This window comes from Camellia sinensis, chromosome 1 (assembly GCF_055761805.1).
Source record: "Camellia sinensis isolate YWXY chromosome 1, ASM5576180v1, whole genome shotgun sequence".
NCBI lineage: Eukaryota > Viridiplantae > Streptophyta > Magnoliopsida > Ericales > Theaceae > Camellia > Camellia sinensis.
The window spans coordinates 67,370,373-67,387,467 of record NC_138961.1 but is presented as its reverse complement, the minus strand read 5'-3'; the positions used below and the strand labels follow the sequence as shown (position 1 = coordinate 67,387,467).

The following is a 17,095-nucleotide window of genomic DNA, read 5'->3' as shown; positions in this document are numbered from 1 at the left end:
TCATATTATTTAATTTTGATGATGTCTAAAATATATTAGTTAATATACATATTATTTGACACAAATTATTATCTTTTTAAAATATATATATATTTGTTAAATATTATTTAAATAAAATAATATTATCTTTTTAAAATATATATGTTAAATATTATTTTAAATATTTTCAAAAACTTTACTATTCACTTTTTGAAAAATAGGGTTAATTACTATTCATCTTTTGACAAATCGATTAATTATATTATTTTGACAAAAATGATTATTTTAAATATTTTCAAAAAACTTTACTATTCACTTTTTGAAAAATAGGGTTAATTACTATTCATCTTTTGACAAATTGATTAATTATATTATTTTGACAAAAATGATTGATTGGTTGACAAATTTGATATTTATGGGTTGTCTTATTTTGACAAAATTAATATGGAGTGGTAAAATATATTTAGTTTAAAATCTTTACAACATATACAATATTTTAAAGAGGACATATATTTTCAGATCCATCATAAATATTATTTATAGAGATTTTTCTGTATGCAAAATTTTGATCAGAACTTATATAACATTATATGCAGAATACATCACGTGCGCTATTAAATTTTTTACACTACATTAATTATATCAAGATGGAGTTATGTATATATGTATATATATATATATATATATTATAAACTAGATGGAGAAAATTATTTGTTTGTTTGAAAGTTGTGAACTTTGTATTAAATTGTCTACAAAAACGGTGGCTCCATATTTGAAAAAAAACAAGAAGAAAAAATCAATCTTATTTTTATCTTTTTAATTCTTATCATTTGCTGACTATTTAAATTTAAGGAGTGTGCTTATGTAAGCAATGACATCAAGAGCCTGCTTATGTAAGCGATGACATCAGGAGCGTGCTTATGTAAGCCATGACGTCAGGAGCGTGCTTATGTAAGCCATGACGTCAGCAAGGAGTGTCCAACGGGTATATTTTTGTGTATAAATAGAGGTGTTGGATGTGGAGAAAAAATCAAGAACTTGAAGAGAAAATATTTCTGTGAGCTCCAAAATTCTGAGTATTCTGCTCTTTCACTTTCAGATCTAAGTCTAGTTTTTGTTCTTACACTTTCATATCTACTCTTTGTGAGAGAATTATTGTAAAAGTGGGTTCAATTACCACTTATTCTTATTCCTTATTTTTGTGAGAGATTTTGTAAGGGTAAGGCATTTATTGTTGAGTGAGGCTCAATAGATAAGAGTAAGTCCTGTGCCAAATCCACAAGCTTGGTGGTGTATTTATTCAATTGATAGTAAAGAAATTCTCAAGGAGGTTCCTTGGGGAGTGGACGTAGGCCTGGCGTGCCGAACCACTATAAATCGCAGTGTTTGATTTTCTCTCTCTATCTCTTCTACTTTTATATTGATAATTATTATTCTGTTTGTTTTTATTTATTCAAATTCTGAATATTGTGTTATATTTAATATTGTGAAATTTTTAATAACCCAATTCACCCCCCCTCTTGGGTTGCCTAACTGGGATAACAATTGGTATCAGAGCCTAGACTCTAGTTTTTGTGACTTAACCGTCTCAGAGTAGATCATGGCAACCCCTAGTTATTCCTTACCCGAGGGACAAGCATCTAATAGGCCACCTCTGTTTAGCGGCACAAATTTTAGCTATTGGAAAACTAGGATGACCATACATATTCAATCTAATGATTATGAATGTTGGAAAATTATTTGTAATGGTCCAAAAATTCCTACCAAAACCATAGATGGACTTAGGGTACCAAAACCTGAAGATGAGTGGGATGAATCAGATACTAGAATGGCCCAAATTAATGTCAAAGCTACAAACATGTTGTACTGTGCTTTAGATGCCAACGAGTTCAATAGAATTTCCACATGTAAAACCGCTAAAGAAATTTGGGACAAGCTTATAGTGACTCATGAGGGAACCGAACAAGTTAAAGAATCTAGAGTCAGTTTGCTAGTCCATAATTATGAACTTTTTAAAATGAAGCCTGATGAAACTATTCCTCAAATGTTTACTCGTTTTACTGATATTATTAATGGTTTAACTTCTCTTGGCAAAATATATACTAATGCTGAAATTGTAAGAAAAGTGCTTAGGTCATTACCAAAAAGTTGGGAGACAAAAGTCATTGCCATTACCGAAGCCAAGGATTTATCAAAGCTAAGTCTAGATGAGTTAATGGAGTTAATGGGATCTCTCTTAACTCATGAGCTCATAATGCAAGAAGGAAAGGAAGAGGAGGACAACAACAAGAAGAAAGGAATAGCTTTCAAATCCACCTCGAAACATCAAGAGGATAAGGAAGATGATTCAGATGAGGATGAGGAAATGGCATTCATCACTAGAAAGTTCCAAAGGTTTGTGAGAAAGAAACAAGGTGTACGAAATTTTTTCAGAAAAGACTTCAACAACAGGGATTTTCAAAGAGGAGAAAATCACAAAAAATCAGAAGTAACCTGCTATGAATGCAACAAACCTGGACAATACAAATCAGAATGTCCAGAACTTAAGAAAAAATTCAAGAAGGACAAAAAGAAAGCTATGATTGCAGCATGGGGAGAAGATAGTGATGAAAGCGACACAGAAACCGAAGTTTGCAAAAACGAGGTTGCTAACCTATGTTTAATGGCACTTGGAAATGAAAATGAGGTAAATGACGAATCCTATACATTTGATGAATTACAATTAGCTTTTGATGAATTACATGCAGAATTTAAGAAACTTAGTTTGAAAAATAATTGTCAAAAGAAAGTAATTTCAAGTTTATCAAAAGAAAATGAATCATTGACTTCCAAGATAAATGCTTTAGAAAATGAAGCCATGAAAATGAAAAAGGAAAATGAGATTTTAACTCAAAAAGAGTCTTCAATTTCTGAAAAACATTTAGTTGTATTACAAAAAGAAAACGAGTCTTTAAAAAATGAGCAAATTATTTTGAAAGAAAATATTGAAGACTTGAAAACTACTCTTTCAAAGTTCACTCAAGGTAGAGAGACTTTAGATAAAATTCTTAAAAATCAAAACCGTACTTTTGGTAGAGCCGGAATTGGATATAAACCTTTTTCAAAAGTAAAAACTGCCAAAAATGGTTTTGTATATGCATCTTCTTATCACTCTCATCTCACATGTCATTTTTGTGGAACAAAAGGTCATATTTCACCTTCATGTCCTATTAAAAGAAATCCTTTTGCTAAAATAAAAAAGATGTGGGTTCCTAAGGATATCTCAAGGGTGTCAAATTCTAACTTTTATGGACCCAAGAAAAAATGGGTACCAATAGAGAAATCAAATTTTTGTAGGTATGTTTCAAGACAAAATCCAGTAACGATAGATGGTATCTCGACAGTGCATGTTCGAGGCACATGACTGGAAATAAAGCTATGTTCGCCACACTCCAACCAAAGGATGGCGGATATGTGACTTTTGGCGACAATAGCAAGGGTAAAATCATTGGTGTAGGAAGTATTGGTAAAAATCCCTCTCCTATTATTGAAAATGTTTTATTTGTTGAAGGTTTAAAACATAACTTGCTTAGTATTAGTCAATTATGTGATAAAGGTTATAGAGTTATTTTTGAGAAAACTCATTGGACTATTGAAAATACCTTAGAAAACAAAACTTTATTTGTAGGTTATAGACATGAGAATGTATATGTGTTTGATTTACATGATTTATCTTCTCATTTTAACATTAAATGTTTATCTGCTATAAATGATAATGGTTGGCTTTGGCATAGAAGATTAGGACATGCTCATTTTGATTTAATTTCCAAACTTTCAAAAAATGAGTTAGTCATAGGTTTACCAAAAATTGTTTTTGAAAAAGATAAACTTTGTGATGCATGTCAATTTGGAAAACAAACTAGAATTTCTTTTAAATCCAAAAATATCGTTTCAACTACTAGACCGCTTCAACTCTTGCATATTGATCTATTCGGACCATCTAGAACATTAAGTTTAGGAGGAAAATCTTATGCCCTTGTTTGTGTTGATGATTACACTAGATATACATGGGTATTATTTTTAGCACACAAAAATGAAACTTTTTATAATTTCTCAAAACTTTGTAAAAGAATTCAAAATGAGAAAAATCTTAATATTTGTAGTATTAGAAGTGACCATGGTAGAGAATTTGAAAATGATGATTTTATTAAGTTTTGTGATGACTTAGGAATAGATCATAATTTCTCAGCCCCTAGGACTCCTCAACAAAACGGTGTGGTTGAAAGAAAAAATAGAACTCTTGAAGAAATGGCTCGTACTATGCTTTGTGAAAATAATTTGCCTAAATATTTTTGGGCGGAAGCTGTAAACACTGCATGCTATGTTATAAACCGTGCCATGATTAGACCTATTCTTAAGAAAACTCCTTACGAACTTTGGAAAGGTAGAAAACCTAATATTAGTCACTTGCGTGCTTTTGGTTGTAAATGCTTTGTATTAAATAACAATAAAGATAATTTAGGAAAATTTGATGCTAAATCAGATGAAGCTATATTTCTTGGTTATTCTATGTCTAGTAAAGCCTATAGAGTATTTAATAAAAGAACTCTACTTGTTGAAGAATCTGTGCATGTTGTTTTTGATGAATCTAACGATATTATTTCCAAGAATCTTTTAAGTAATGATATTGTAGAAAATCAACCAAGCATGGAGAGCATTTATAAAAAGGAAAATGAAGAAAATCCATTACGCGAACATGACGAAGAAATGACAATGGAGAAACTTCAAGAAATATATGCTCTTCCAGAAAATGACTCAAATCTACCAAAAGAATGGAAGTATGCTCATGGCCACCCCAAAGACCTCATCATAGGTGATGCGGCGGAAGGTATAAAAACCCGTTCCTCTGTTAGAAATATTTGTGGTAACTTGGCATTTGTTTCACAAATTGAACCAAAATCATTTTTAGAAGCTGAAAATGATGAAAACTGGATTTTAGCAATGCAAGAAGAATTAAATCAATTTGAAAGAAATGAAGTTTGGTTTTTGACCCCTCGACCTAAGGATCATCCCGTTATTGGTACAAAATGGGTTTTTCGAAATAAAATGGACGAATCTGGAGTTGTTACTAGAAATAAAGCTAGATTAGTATCTCAAGGCTATAATCAAGAAGAGGGAATTGATTTTGATGAAACTTTTGCACCAGTTGCTAGACTTGAAGCTATTAGAATGTTACTTGCTTTTGCGTGTTTTAAAGATTTTAAATTATATCAAATGGATGTTAAAAGTGCTTTTTTAAATGGGTACATTTTGGAGGAAGTCTATGTTGAACAACCTCCCGGTTTTGAAAATCATAAGTACCCGGATCATGTTTTCAAACTTTCAAAAGCCTTATATGGCTTGAAACAAGCTCCTAGAGCATGGTATGAAAGATTGAGTAATTTTCTACTTGACAAAGGTTTTTGTAGAGGAAAAATTGATACAACACTTTTTATAAAAATCAAAAAGGAAGATATGCTAATCGTTCAAATTTATGTTGATGATATCATTTTTGGTGCTACTAATGAAAATTTGTGCAAAGAGTTTGCTAAAGACATGCAGGGTGAGTTTAAAATGAGTATGATGGGGGAATTAAATTACTTCCTTGGTCTACAAATTAAACAAACTAATGATGGAATCCATTTAAATCAAACGAAATATATCAAAGATCTACTCAAAAGGTTTGAAATGGAATCATCAAAGCCTGCAGCAACTCCAATGAGCACATCGATAAAAATCGACAAAGATGAGCAAGGTAAACCCGTAGATGAAAAGAAATATCGAGGTATGATTGGTTCTTTACTTTATCTTACTGCAAGTAGGCCCGACATAATGTTTAGTGTTTGTATGTGTGCACGTTTTCAATCCGCACCGAAAGAGTCACACATTACCGCAGTCAAACGCATTTTCAGATATCTTGCCGGCACTCAAAATTTGGGATTATGGTATCCTAAGGGAACCACCTTTGAACTTTTTGGTTACTCAGATGCCGACTTTGCGGGATGTAGACTTGACCGAAAAAGCACTAGTGGCACTTGTCATTTTCTTGGACACTCACTCACCTCTTGGTTTTGCAAAAAACAAAACTCAGTGGCTTTGTCAACTGCTGAAGCAGAATACATTGCCGCCGCTGGGTGTTGTGCACAATTGCTTTGGATGAAACAACAACTTCAAGATTTTGGACTTCACTATGATCATATTCCTATAAAATGTGACAACACAAGTGCCATTAACCTTTCAAAAAATCCTATTCAGCACTCACGCACTAAACACATTGAAATAAGGCATCATTTTCTGAGAGATCATGTACTCAAATGTGACATTGAACTCGAATTTGTGCCTACAAATTGTCAATTAGCTGACATATTTACCAAGCCTCTAAATGAAGAACAATTTTGTTATATTAGAACAGAACTTGGTATGATGAATACTCCAATATAATGTTTATATTAAAAAATAATTTTTTAATAATTAAATAAAATAAATATTGTAATAATAATTATTATTATAAAAAATAATAACCATAATAAAATACATATATTTATATATATAATTTTTCTCTCTCTCTCTTCCGTTCCGTCTCTATCTCTCACCCACTCTCTCCCTTACTCTCTCTTTTTCTCCTTCTCTTGCTGTCTCGCTCTCCCCTTCTTCCTCTACCCTTAGCCGACTCCATCTCCACCCTCACCATAGCCTACAACCAACTCCACCATCCACAAAATCATCGATCACTTTCATCACTATCACCATCCATCCAAATCCCTCACTAATCTTCCAAACTCCATCACTTCTCCACCCGAAATCTGCATCACCATCTTCACCGATTCATCAAGTTCCATCACCGATCCATCAAGATTCGTGACTGATCCATCAAGATCCATTGCCGATCTACAAAAATTCGTCACCGATCTACCCAATCGTCTCAATTTCTTCAGTTCATCAAGGTTATCACCGATCAACATGTTAAAATTTTTGTTGCACTGTGTTGTATTTTTTTACTTGTTATATGTGCTCCAAATTCTCTTGGATTTAATATTGGTTGCTTCTACCTTGATTGAAGTATTTGTTTTTATTTTTATTTTCTCCTTTTTTGCTAGTGCACTTGGTGTAGTTGTTTATGGCCAGATCTTAAGGGCCTTTGGTGTCATAGATTGGTAATTTATTTCTTCAATTTTATGAAATTTCTAGTGCATTAACTCAGGGGGAGACTCCTATTTTGAGATTAACAATCATTATAAAAATATATATATATATAAAAAAAAAAAAAAGGCATGTGTATATTCTGTGCATAATTTTAGGGAGAGTACATATATACATTTTTTTTCTTATCTGCCATACTCCTTATCTGCACCAACAAACAATTTTTTTTGTGCAAAGTCAAAATTTAAAAAAAAAAAATAATAATAATAATAATAATCATAATAATAAATAAATAAAGGAAGAAATGCTCACAATTTTATTTCAGAAAAAGGAAATATTACTCGATTACAGGTAAATTTTCAGAAGGTTTCACAGATTTTTTCTTTTTCACTTCTCTCAACAATTTTTCATGAGCCTCTGTTACATGCCTCTCTCTATTTTCGATTTCTGTGAGTCTTGGCATTATCACCGTTGCATAATACTGCACTGCATTCTCCAACTGTGCATTTTTTCTTTTTAGCTCTTTCTTCTCCTTACACATATTCACTACTTGTTGTTTTAACAAGCACACCTCATCTCTCCATTGCTGATTTTCTTGTACTCTTGCTTGTAATCGTCGCGCCATATTGGAAACTGCAGTCATGGCCTGTGTACTAAGAGCCATAGTGTGATTAATAGCATCGAAATCATTTCGATTGCCAATACCACTAGAACCCTCATTTACAGGCATAGCATGTGCCTGCGTCACTGGTACTCTCTCATTTGCCTGCATTACAGGCACCTCATGCAGGTCCGACTCATTGATAGACAAGGTAAGGAATGACATGATTACAAAATGAGCTAAAACAAATTTTTCTCTCAAACACTTGATGATTTCGTATCTTTGCTTCTGATCTATGTCATTTTTATACACTCCATTGCTCCATTCCTCGATGCATATCTGCTATATCTGTTCAAATCTTTTGTTTGTCCATACTTCCTGCGCTCGAGATGCTACAAAATCCCCACAATGACTCCGACAAGACAGCCGGCCCCTTATTTTATTTTTGGCCCCCCAGATTATTGTATCCACTGTGTTTGTTTCTTATCTTCATCTTTATTTTGATGATGTCAAAGGGGGAGAAAAAATATGATTTTGAAAATTATATGTCGCAGGGTTGTCAAATATTTTGTCAAATTTATTTTGTGTCAAATCCATACAAATATTGCCATCATCAAAAAGGGGGAGATTGTTAATCATATTATTTAATTTTGATGATGTCTAAAATATATTAGTTAATATACATATTATTTGACACAAATTATTATCTTTTTAAAATATATATATATTTGTTAAATATTATTTAAATAAAATAATATTATCTTTTTAAAATATATATGTTAAATATTATTTTAAATATTTTCAAAAACTTTACTATTCACTTTTTGAAAAATAGGGTTAATTACTATTCATCTTTTGACAAATCGATTAATTATATTATTTTGACAAAAATGATTATTTTAAATATTTTCAAAAAACTTTACTATTCACTTTTTGAAAAATAGGGTTAATTACTATTCATCTTTTGACAAATTGATTAATTATATTATTTTGACAAAAATGATTGATTGGTTGACAAATTTGATATTTATGGGTTGTCTTATTTTGACAAAATTAATATGGAGTGGTAAAATATATTTAGTTTAAAATCTTTACAACATATACAATATTTTAAAGAGGACATATATTTTCAGATCCATCATAAATATTATTTATAGAGATTTTTCTGTATGCAAAATTTTGATCAGAACTTATATAACATTATATGCAGAATACATCACGTGCGCTATTAAATTTTTTACACTACATTAATTATATCAAGATGGAGTTATGTATATATGTATATATATATATATATATTATAAACTAGATGGAGAAAATTATTTGTTTGTTTAAAAGTTGTGAACTTTGTATTAAATTGTCTACAAAAACGGTGGCTCCATATTTGAAAAAAAACAAGAAGAAAAAATCAATCTTATTTTTATCTTTTTAATTCTTATCATTTGCTGACTATTTAAATTTAAGGAGTGTGCTTATGTAAGCAATGACATCAAGAGCCTGCTTATGTAAGCGATGACATCAGGAGCGTGCTTATGTAAGCCATGACGTCAGGAGCGTGCTTATGTAAGCCATGACGTCAGGAGCGTGCTTATGTAAGCCATGACGTCAGCAAGGAGTGTCCAACGGGTATATTTTTGTGTATAAATAGAGGTGTTGGATGTGGAGAAAAAATCAAGAACTTGAAGAGAAAATATTTCTGTGAGCTCCAAAATTCTGAGTATTCTGCTCTTTCACTTTCAGATCTAAGTCTAGTTTTTGTTCTTACACTTTCATATCTACTCTTTGTGAGAGAATTATTGTAAAAGTGGGTTCAATTACCACTTATTCTTATTCCTTATTTTTGTGAGAGATTTTGTAAGGGTAAGGCATTTATTGTTGAGTGAGGCTCAATAGATAAGAGTAAGTCCTGTGCCAAATCCACAAGCTTGGTGGTGTATTTATTCAATTGATAGTAAAGAAATTCTCAAGGAGGTTCCTTGGGGAGTGGACGTAGGCCTGGCGTGCCGAACCACTATAAATCGCAGTGTTTGATTTTCTCTCTCTATCTCTTCTACTTTTATATTGATAATTATTATTCTGTTTGTTTTTATTTATTCAAATTCTGAATATTGTGTTATATTTAATATTGTGAAATTTTTAATAACCCAATTCACCCCCCCTCTTGGGTTGCCTAACTGGGATAACAGTATATATCCTCAATGGTCAACATTCGTTAAAACAATTCCATCTCCACGAGGCAATAAGCAAACACATTTTGCTAAGGCTCAAGAGTCAGCAAGGAAGGATGTCGAACGAGCATTTGGAGTGCTCCAAGAACGTTTCTCAATTGTGCGAGGACCTGCACGTTTTTGGAAAGTTGAAACCCTTAAAGTTATTATGAAGGCATGTATAATATTGCATAACATGATTGTTGAGGATGAGCGAAATGAACAAAATATAGACTGTAATTATGATGCAATCGATGAAACTCTCCCTCCAGCAGTGTCACACGAGCGTACACCCAAACTTTATGACTTCATTCAAAATCATCATCGCATCAGAGATAGACAAACTCATTCTAAACTCCAAGCAGACCTAGTTGAGCATTTGTGGCATCTACATGGAGATTTGTAACAATTAGTGTTAGAAATAGTTTATTTATTTTGAATTTTATTCCTAACTTTGCTATTTATGATTTTTTTTTCTTATTTATTCATTGACCTTTGTAAGGTTTTTAATTAGTTAATTTGTGTTCTTTCGGTTCTTAATTTTATAAACTATAATTATTGAAGAACTTCCTTTGTATTGTTATTTTTTTAAAAAAATTCTTTATTGTTTTCTTTTATTCTTCCCCTCCATTCCTTTCAAGATGGTTCCACCAAATTCATATGTTGAAATGTATTCACATACTATAAATTTTATAATAAAAAAATTAAATATTACTTAAAATTATTTTTTATAATATTTTTAAAACTAATATTAAAAAATATTATTTTTTAAAATATTATCGCAAATGTCACATTGGCAACCATATTAGAAAGTAGGTGCATATGTGGTATTCTATGAAAAAGAGTAATATATATATATATATATGTAGCATTTTTTGTTTTGAAAATTGGTTAAATTAGTTTGAATGACTAGCTAAAATAAAGAGTATGGTTGGAACACTGTGTTTGTAAAATTGCTTAAAATATATATATGTCTAAAAATTTTCAAAATTGCTTAAAATATTTTAAAAAATCCATATAAACAAAAAAAAAATACGCAAAATAAGAAAGTAGAATTTTCTGAAGATTGGTTTTTGAAAAGAGAAACTAAGCATAGTGATTCCATAGAGTAAATATTTATCCAAAGTTCTAAAAATATCAAATTGTGCAGACCACAAGACGCATGGCCAATTTGAATACCATCAATAGAAATAATTAAATTATAAACTATATTTATTATTATTATTATTATTATTATTATTATTTGAACAAGTACAAATTGTAATTTACAATCCATGTTTTGTCTCAACAATATCAAACACAACAAAATAGACTCAATAAATGGAAAACAAATGGACCATCCACCAAAACTCACAGGTCAACCTGGAGCTGAAGCGGCAAAATCACACAGCTGCTTCAAACTCTTATCCTCAAAACTGTACCGCATCGCCTTACAATTACAACGAATGACGACTCCCCATCTGTTGTTTCTCCCCGTACAAAAGAAAGTATAACAAAGATGTAGAAATTCAAGTGCTTTGGAATTATTCTGTTCGGAATCATCTCTGGAAATTCATCAACAACCGAACCAAGGTCGATTCGATACTTCACAAACCACTTGGAACGGTCTCTCTCCGATTCATAGACGTTGAACTGCGTGCTTGGAGGATGATACATCTCGATAAGATGCAAATGGTCCTGACTCCCCGAAATAGTTAAAGCACCTCCGATCCCAGCCTGATGGAAGTGCAGGCATCGACATTGTTTGCAGACACTCTTTAAGGTGGCAAACTAATTATTTTTTATTTATAAATATATAAATGAGTATTGCACTCAGTGACTTAAAAAATAAATAAATCAGATCAACCAAATAGAATTTGTAACTTAAAAAATAAATGAATCAGATTATCAAAGTCGAACCTGTGGTGTATGTACGAGTCTAAAAAGCACACTGTGAGGCAAATAAATTGCAACTCAAAATATAACTATAAATTCTAAGAAAACTAGAGTTGCACAGTCCAACAAAAACTGTGTTTGTAACTCACAATCCATTTGGAAATTGTATATGAAAAAGAGAGGAACGGATAGAATTCAAAGGAACTAATTGGAATTTATAGAAAAAGGAAGAAAGATAGAAATTAGAGCTTGGAGATATTAGAGGTGTTCACAAAAATGGGTAGAACCAGTAAATCGATCCAATTTATAATCTAAATTTTCAGTTTGGTATTGTTTTTATATTAGTTTGGTTTGGTCTGATTTTTATATTAATTTGGTTTTGCTTTCGAAAATGGTAGAACCATTCAAATTAGTCTGATTTCCGGTTCTAAGATTTTTTTTTGTACTCTTAAGATTTGGACACCAACCTTGATTTTCAAATTAACAGTCTCTATGGTTATAATTTTTTGAATTTTTTACAAAATATTCTTGAAACATGCAACTGTGCAGATCAAAATTTTTAAATTCCCTTCAAAAGTATAAGTGGCTTCAAATAACTGACATAATCACCACATTAAATACCAAAGGTTGTATCATTTATGTATATATATATTATCATATTACAGCAACAAACACAATCAATTTTCAATACCTGAAACAACAAAAGGAGAATTCAAGAACTGAATTAATTCACTGATTTAAAGCAAAAAACCACATTCATATACAAGAGACAGACTCAATGTATTGGAAGGAGTGAAACCAGAAATACATAAAAGAATCCTCAATCATGCCATTACCATCGCAATGCTCTGCACAAACATCACATATCTTCTCGAAACTCTTATCACCAAGATTGTACCGTAAAATCTTACCCGGTATGTGCAGCACCATAAACGAGTCATCATCTTTTTTCTCTCGTACAAGCGAAAGTATAGCGAACGAGTAATACATTGGGTTCCACGAGAGCCTCTGCATCATCTGGGGAAACGCAGCTCCAACTGAACCAAGATCGACATGGTACTTCACAAAACAGCCAGAGTAATCTCTTTCTATCTCATAAACATCGAATTGAATCCCTGGATTGTATATCTCAACAAAATGCAAATGATCGTTCGACTCCCCGTAATACCCAAATGGCCTCCCTTTCCAATCCCCATGAGGAATCGGAGGCATTGGAATAGTTCTAACACGCTCATCCTCCATGTTGAAATACAATGAGTCCCCAAATGTGTTGAACCAGTTAATCGCACCGTTCCAATAGACCCCGCTATGAAATTGGGAATTTCGATTAGCGGTGAAAGGTTCGGCACAAGCCCTCCAAGAACCGGTCTCAGATGAGTAAATCTCAATTTGATAATAAAGCTTGTTCTGATCAGAGTCAATCGACAAAACTAAATCATCACAATCAACACGCCAAACGCCGACAACTCTGTAGTGAGGTGATCTTGACGGGTCAAACACTAAATTGAAACCCTTATGGCCATCACGGGGTTGAGGAAGAGACATGAATTGCTTGGTGGTGGGATTGAGGATATGATAGCGCAATTGATAGTCGCCTTCAAGGTTGGAATAGCTAGAACAACATAACAATCCATGGCATGAGCTAAAAATTTCTTTACCTGATAGACTTGGAATCGTCGTGAGAGGTGCTAAGTAAACATCATCACCGTCGTCGCTTGGATTTTCATTGTTTTGAAGAGGGATGAAATTGAGTTCTGGGTTACGACGTCTCTTGGACGAGTACAAGAATAGGCCGGAGACAAAGCTGGAGTTGGGATTCCGGCGACGTGCGAAATGGGGATTGACGATGAGAGAGAGCCAGTGTTTGGATACGGACTTGAATCGCATGAGTGATTTTACTGGTAACTTTATGAGAATTTGGGTTAAGATGTCATCGTTGGCGGCAACTTTATCTATAGGGGATGAGTGCACAGGCATGAGGGACTTGGGAGAGTATGTTTCGATCTTGCTTCAACTCTCAGTATGTGGCTTGAATTATTTTTGATCAATCAGATTAAGCTATTGTATATAGAACTTGGTTTTGAACCTCGAACGGTCGGTTTAGTGGTGGGGGCTTGGAACTTACGAGTTTGTTTCTTTATAAATGTTAGGTTCAAAATTTTTCAAGTGCTATCAATTTTTGTGTTGGGTCAATTTATACAAAGTTTTGTTCTGACTTTAAATAGATCCCCTCTAGTACACGGTAAGATTAATCTCTTAAAAATTAATCAAAATATACGTAAACTGAATTATAAAAAAAAAAAATATATAGAACTTGGTTTTGTGATGTTTTGATGAGTGCTCTCTGTTTCGCGTCCGGATCCTCTAGGGTGATTCCCTGAAGTGATCCTCTAGAGTGATAATTTATGATGCGACACGTGTCCAATTAATGAAATCAATGGTTGAGATGTTCCCTCTCCAAAACGACGTCGTTTTGGTTTTGATTTTTTTTTTTTTTTTTTGCAGATCGGGAAGGAGGAAGGAATGGGTTAGAGAGAGAATCTCCTCCTTCTCTCTAGAACCAGACCCAGATCTCAAAAGCAGAAATCATGAAACCGAAGTGGAAATTAAGCTTCAGAGTAACATAATCAAAATGCATATATATATATATATATATACATAATCAAAATGAAAATCAATAGAAACGATCTGGAAATTTGATATATACCTCAGCGAAGCAAGCAGCAAATGCGCTACTGGCGAACGTTCCGGCGAAGGAGATGTCCGATTTAGGCTTGTGATCAGCCATTGGAGGACTCATCTTACCAAGGTCAAACAGAAACAGAAAAAGAAAAAGAATTTGAGAGAAGCTCTGAACAAGAAGAGAATCAAGTTAAAGCTTCATGTATCGAAGGACTGTATGTATATATGCATATATATATAGAGAGAGAGAGTAACTACGAATCTCGGGAAAAGCTAAAACAGTGAAAAATGATCAAACCCATTAAACTAATCTCCTCCATCTTTTCTCTGCAATTTTTTTTGCAGAGTTTGCTTCAAAAATTGAAATAAAAATTCAAACTCATTATTCACCCAAAAAATAAAAAATAAAAAACAAATTGAAAAATAGGATGGATTTGCAAAGAAACCACATGAACCCAACATAGCAAAAAAACGAAGATCAATTTCGAAACTTAAAATTTAAATAAAAATTCGAACTCATGAAGACCCAAATGAATTCCCTCTATTAAAGCTATCACACTTCACTGTCTGATGAAGACCCAAATGACCAACAACAGGGTTTGAAGCCCAAAGTGAGATCTGGGTCTGGTTCTTCAGTTTCGAAATTGTGTAATTCATCTGCTGGAAATTGTGAGATCTGGGTCTGGTTCTAGAGAGGAGTAGATTCTCTCTCTAACCCATTCCTTCCTCCTTCCCGATCTGCAAAAAAAAAAAAAAAAAAAAAAAAAAAAAAAAAAAAATCAAAATCAAAATGACATCGTTTTGAAGAGGAAACATCTCAACCATTGATTTCATTAATTGGACACGTGTCACATTATAAATTATCACTCTAGAGGATCACTTCACGAAATCACCCTAGAGGATTCGGACGCCTCTGTTTCAAACATTGCGCGTACATTGTTGAATATTTGAGACATTGACAATGATGGGTTGCTTGTTGAAATTTGCCTCTGACAAGGCCACTGGTGTTTGCTCCACACAAGTCAATTCAATTCTACATGAGGGTACACTTTTCCCAACCTTCCCCAGGAAATTTCCACATTCTCTGTTTGGCGAGCACGAAAAGGAGGGTATAACGGAAAATATAAAGGAACATTAAAGCAGAATGATTTATGGCTAAAGTTTCGGCAAATGAATTGGCATCGGGAATATTGAGGGGTCATTTCGGAACCAGCTAAAAAATAGTGAAAATTTAATTTTTAATTTATTTTGAATTATATCCCTATTGAAATAAAAAATTTTAAAAAATTAACTTTTAACTACTTCTCAAATCACCTCTGAGTGATATTATTGTAAAAAAATTTTAAAGTGTAATGTTAGATATCTAAAAATTCTACCAAAATTTATATCAAATGTCTCACATGGACGTGGGATCCACACCATGTTATTTCCATATCCATGTAAGAAATTTGATAGAAATTTTAAAAAAAAATTTTAGATCTTTAACATTTTTGATTTTTAAATCAATAATCCAAAAAAAAAAAAAAAGTATAATTTCAATTAAACGAATTCCATCGATAGGGGTGTAAAAATGGCTCATGGGCGGTCCGAAACCCGCGTGAGGCTCGAGTTGTGCTCGACCTGTTTTGGTCCAATTAGGCCCGGGCCCAAGTCCAGTCCAGCACCTTGGGTCTGGGCCTGGGCATTCCATTTAAAGCCCTGCCCGGTCCACCCCACCCAGCTCTCTCTCTACCAATGGTCAAATTTCAAAAAATAAAAATAAAAAACAACTTAGAATGGTTAAATAATAAAATAAATAAAAATAAATAAAAAATATGAACAAATAAAATAAATAAAAGATTGATCTTGCAAAAATAAAAATAAAAAAACAAAAACAAAATAACATAACATAACGTAACAGTAAAAGTCATTTCCTTTTAAAATATATATAATAATTCTAGACCCTCTCTCTGCCCCGCCCAACCTACCCCTGCATCATCACATCATCACCTAACCCCCTTTTCACTTTGCTTGCAAATTTGAAATCGTGATTGAATGAAAAAAATAAATAAAATTCAAACGGTTTGCTGTTTGCAGCCTGCCGCGCCCCCTACTAGCCTACTTTTTTGCATCTCAATCACTCAACTCACTCTTCATTCATTGAATAAAAAAGAAAAAAAATTAAAAATTCAAACGGTTATACATTAGTAGAGATGGTCATAAAAAAATTCAAATGGTAATGTATATATATTTATAAATTTACTTTACTCTTTCAAACTACTATAAATATCCTTCATTTTTCCAAAATAAATCTTACAAATAATATTCTCTCTCTCTCCCTCTCTCTCTCTCTTAAATTCTCAATCTCTCTCAACTCTCAATTAATTTTGACGTGTCATCCTTAAGTGACAATTGCAATTGTGCAACAAGAAACTTTTATCAGAAGAAGCTAATTCCTATATTGCATTCGCCAGTCGGTAACATTAATTTATTTAATTAAATTTATTAGCTACTCATTTTTTTCATTAATTATTTGTGCACATATTAATTATTATTTTTTACTCATTGTATTCACACATTATTTAAATTAATTGTTAATTCTTATATATTATTT

General features: G+C 32.5%; 1 protein-coding gene across 1 annotated transcript; it reads right to left on the bottom strand.

Annotated features, from left to right (window-relative positions):
• Positions 1-12,433: 12,433 nt before the first annotated feature.
• Positions 12,434-15,190, bottom strand: LOC114298690 (F-box protein At5g07610). The gene has a single exon (XM_082879044.1). The coding sequence runs from the start codon at positions 13,795-13,797 to the stop codon at positions 12,577-12,579; it is 1,221 nt and encodes a 406-aa protein (XP_082735170.1). The 5' UTR covers positions 13,798-15,190; the 3' UTR covers positions 12,434-12,576.
• Between the last annotated feature and the right edge of the window lie 1,905 nt (positions 15,191-17,095).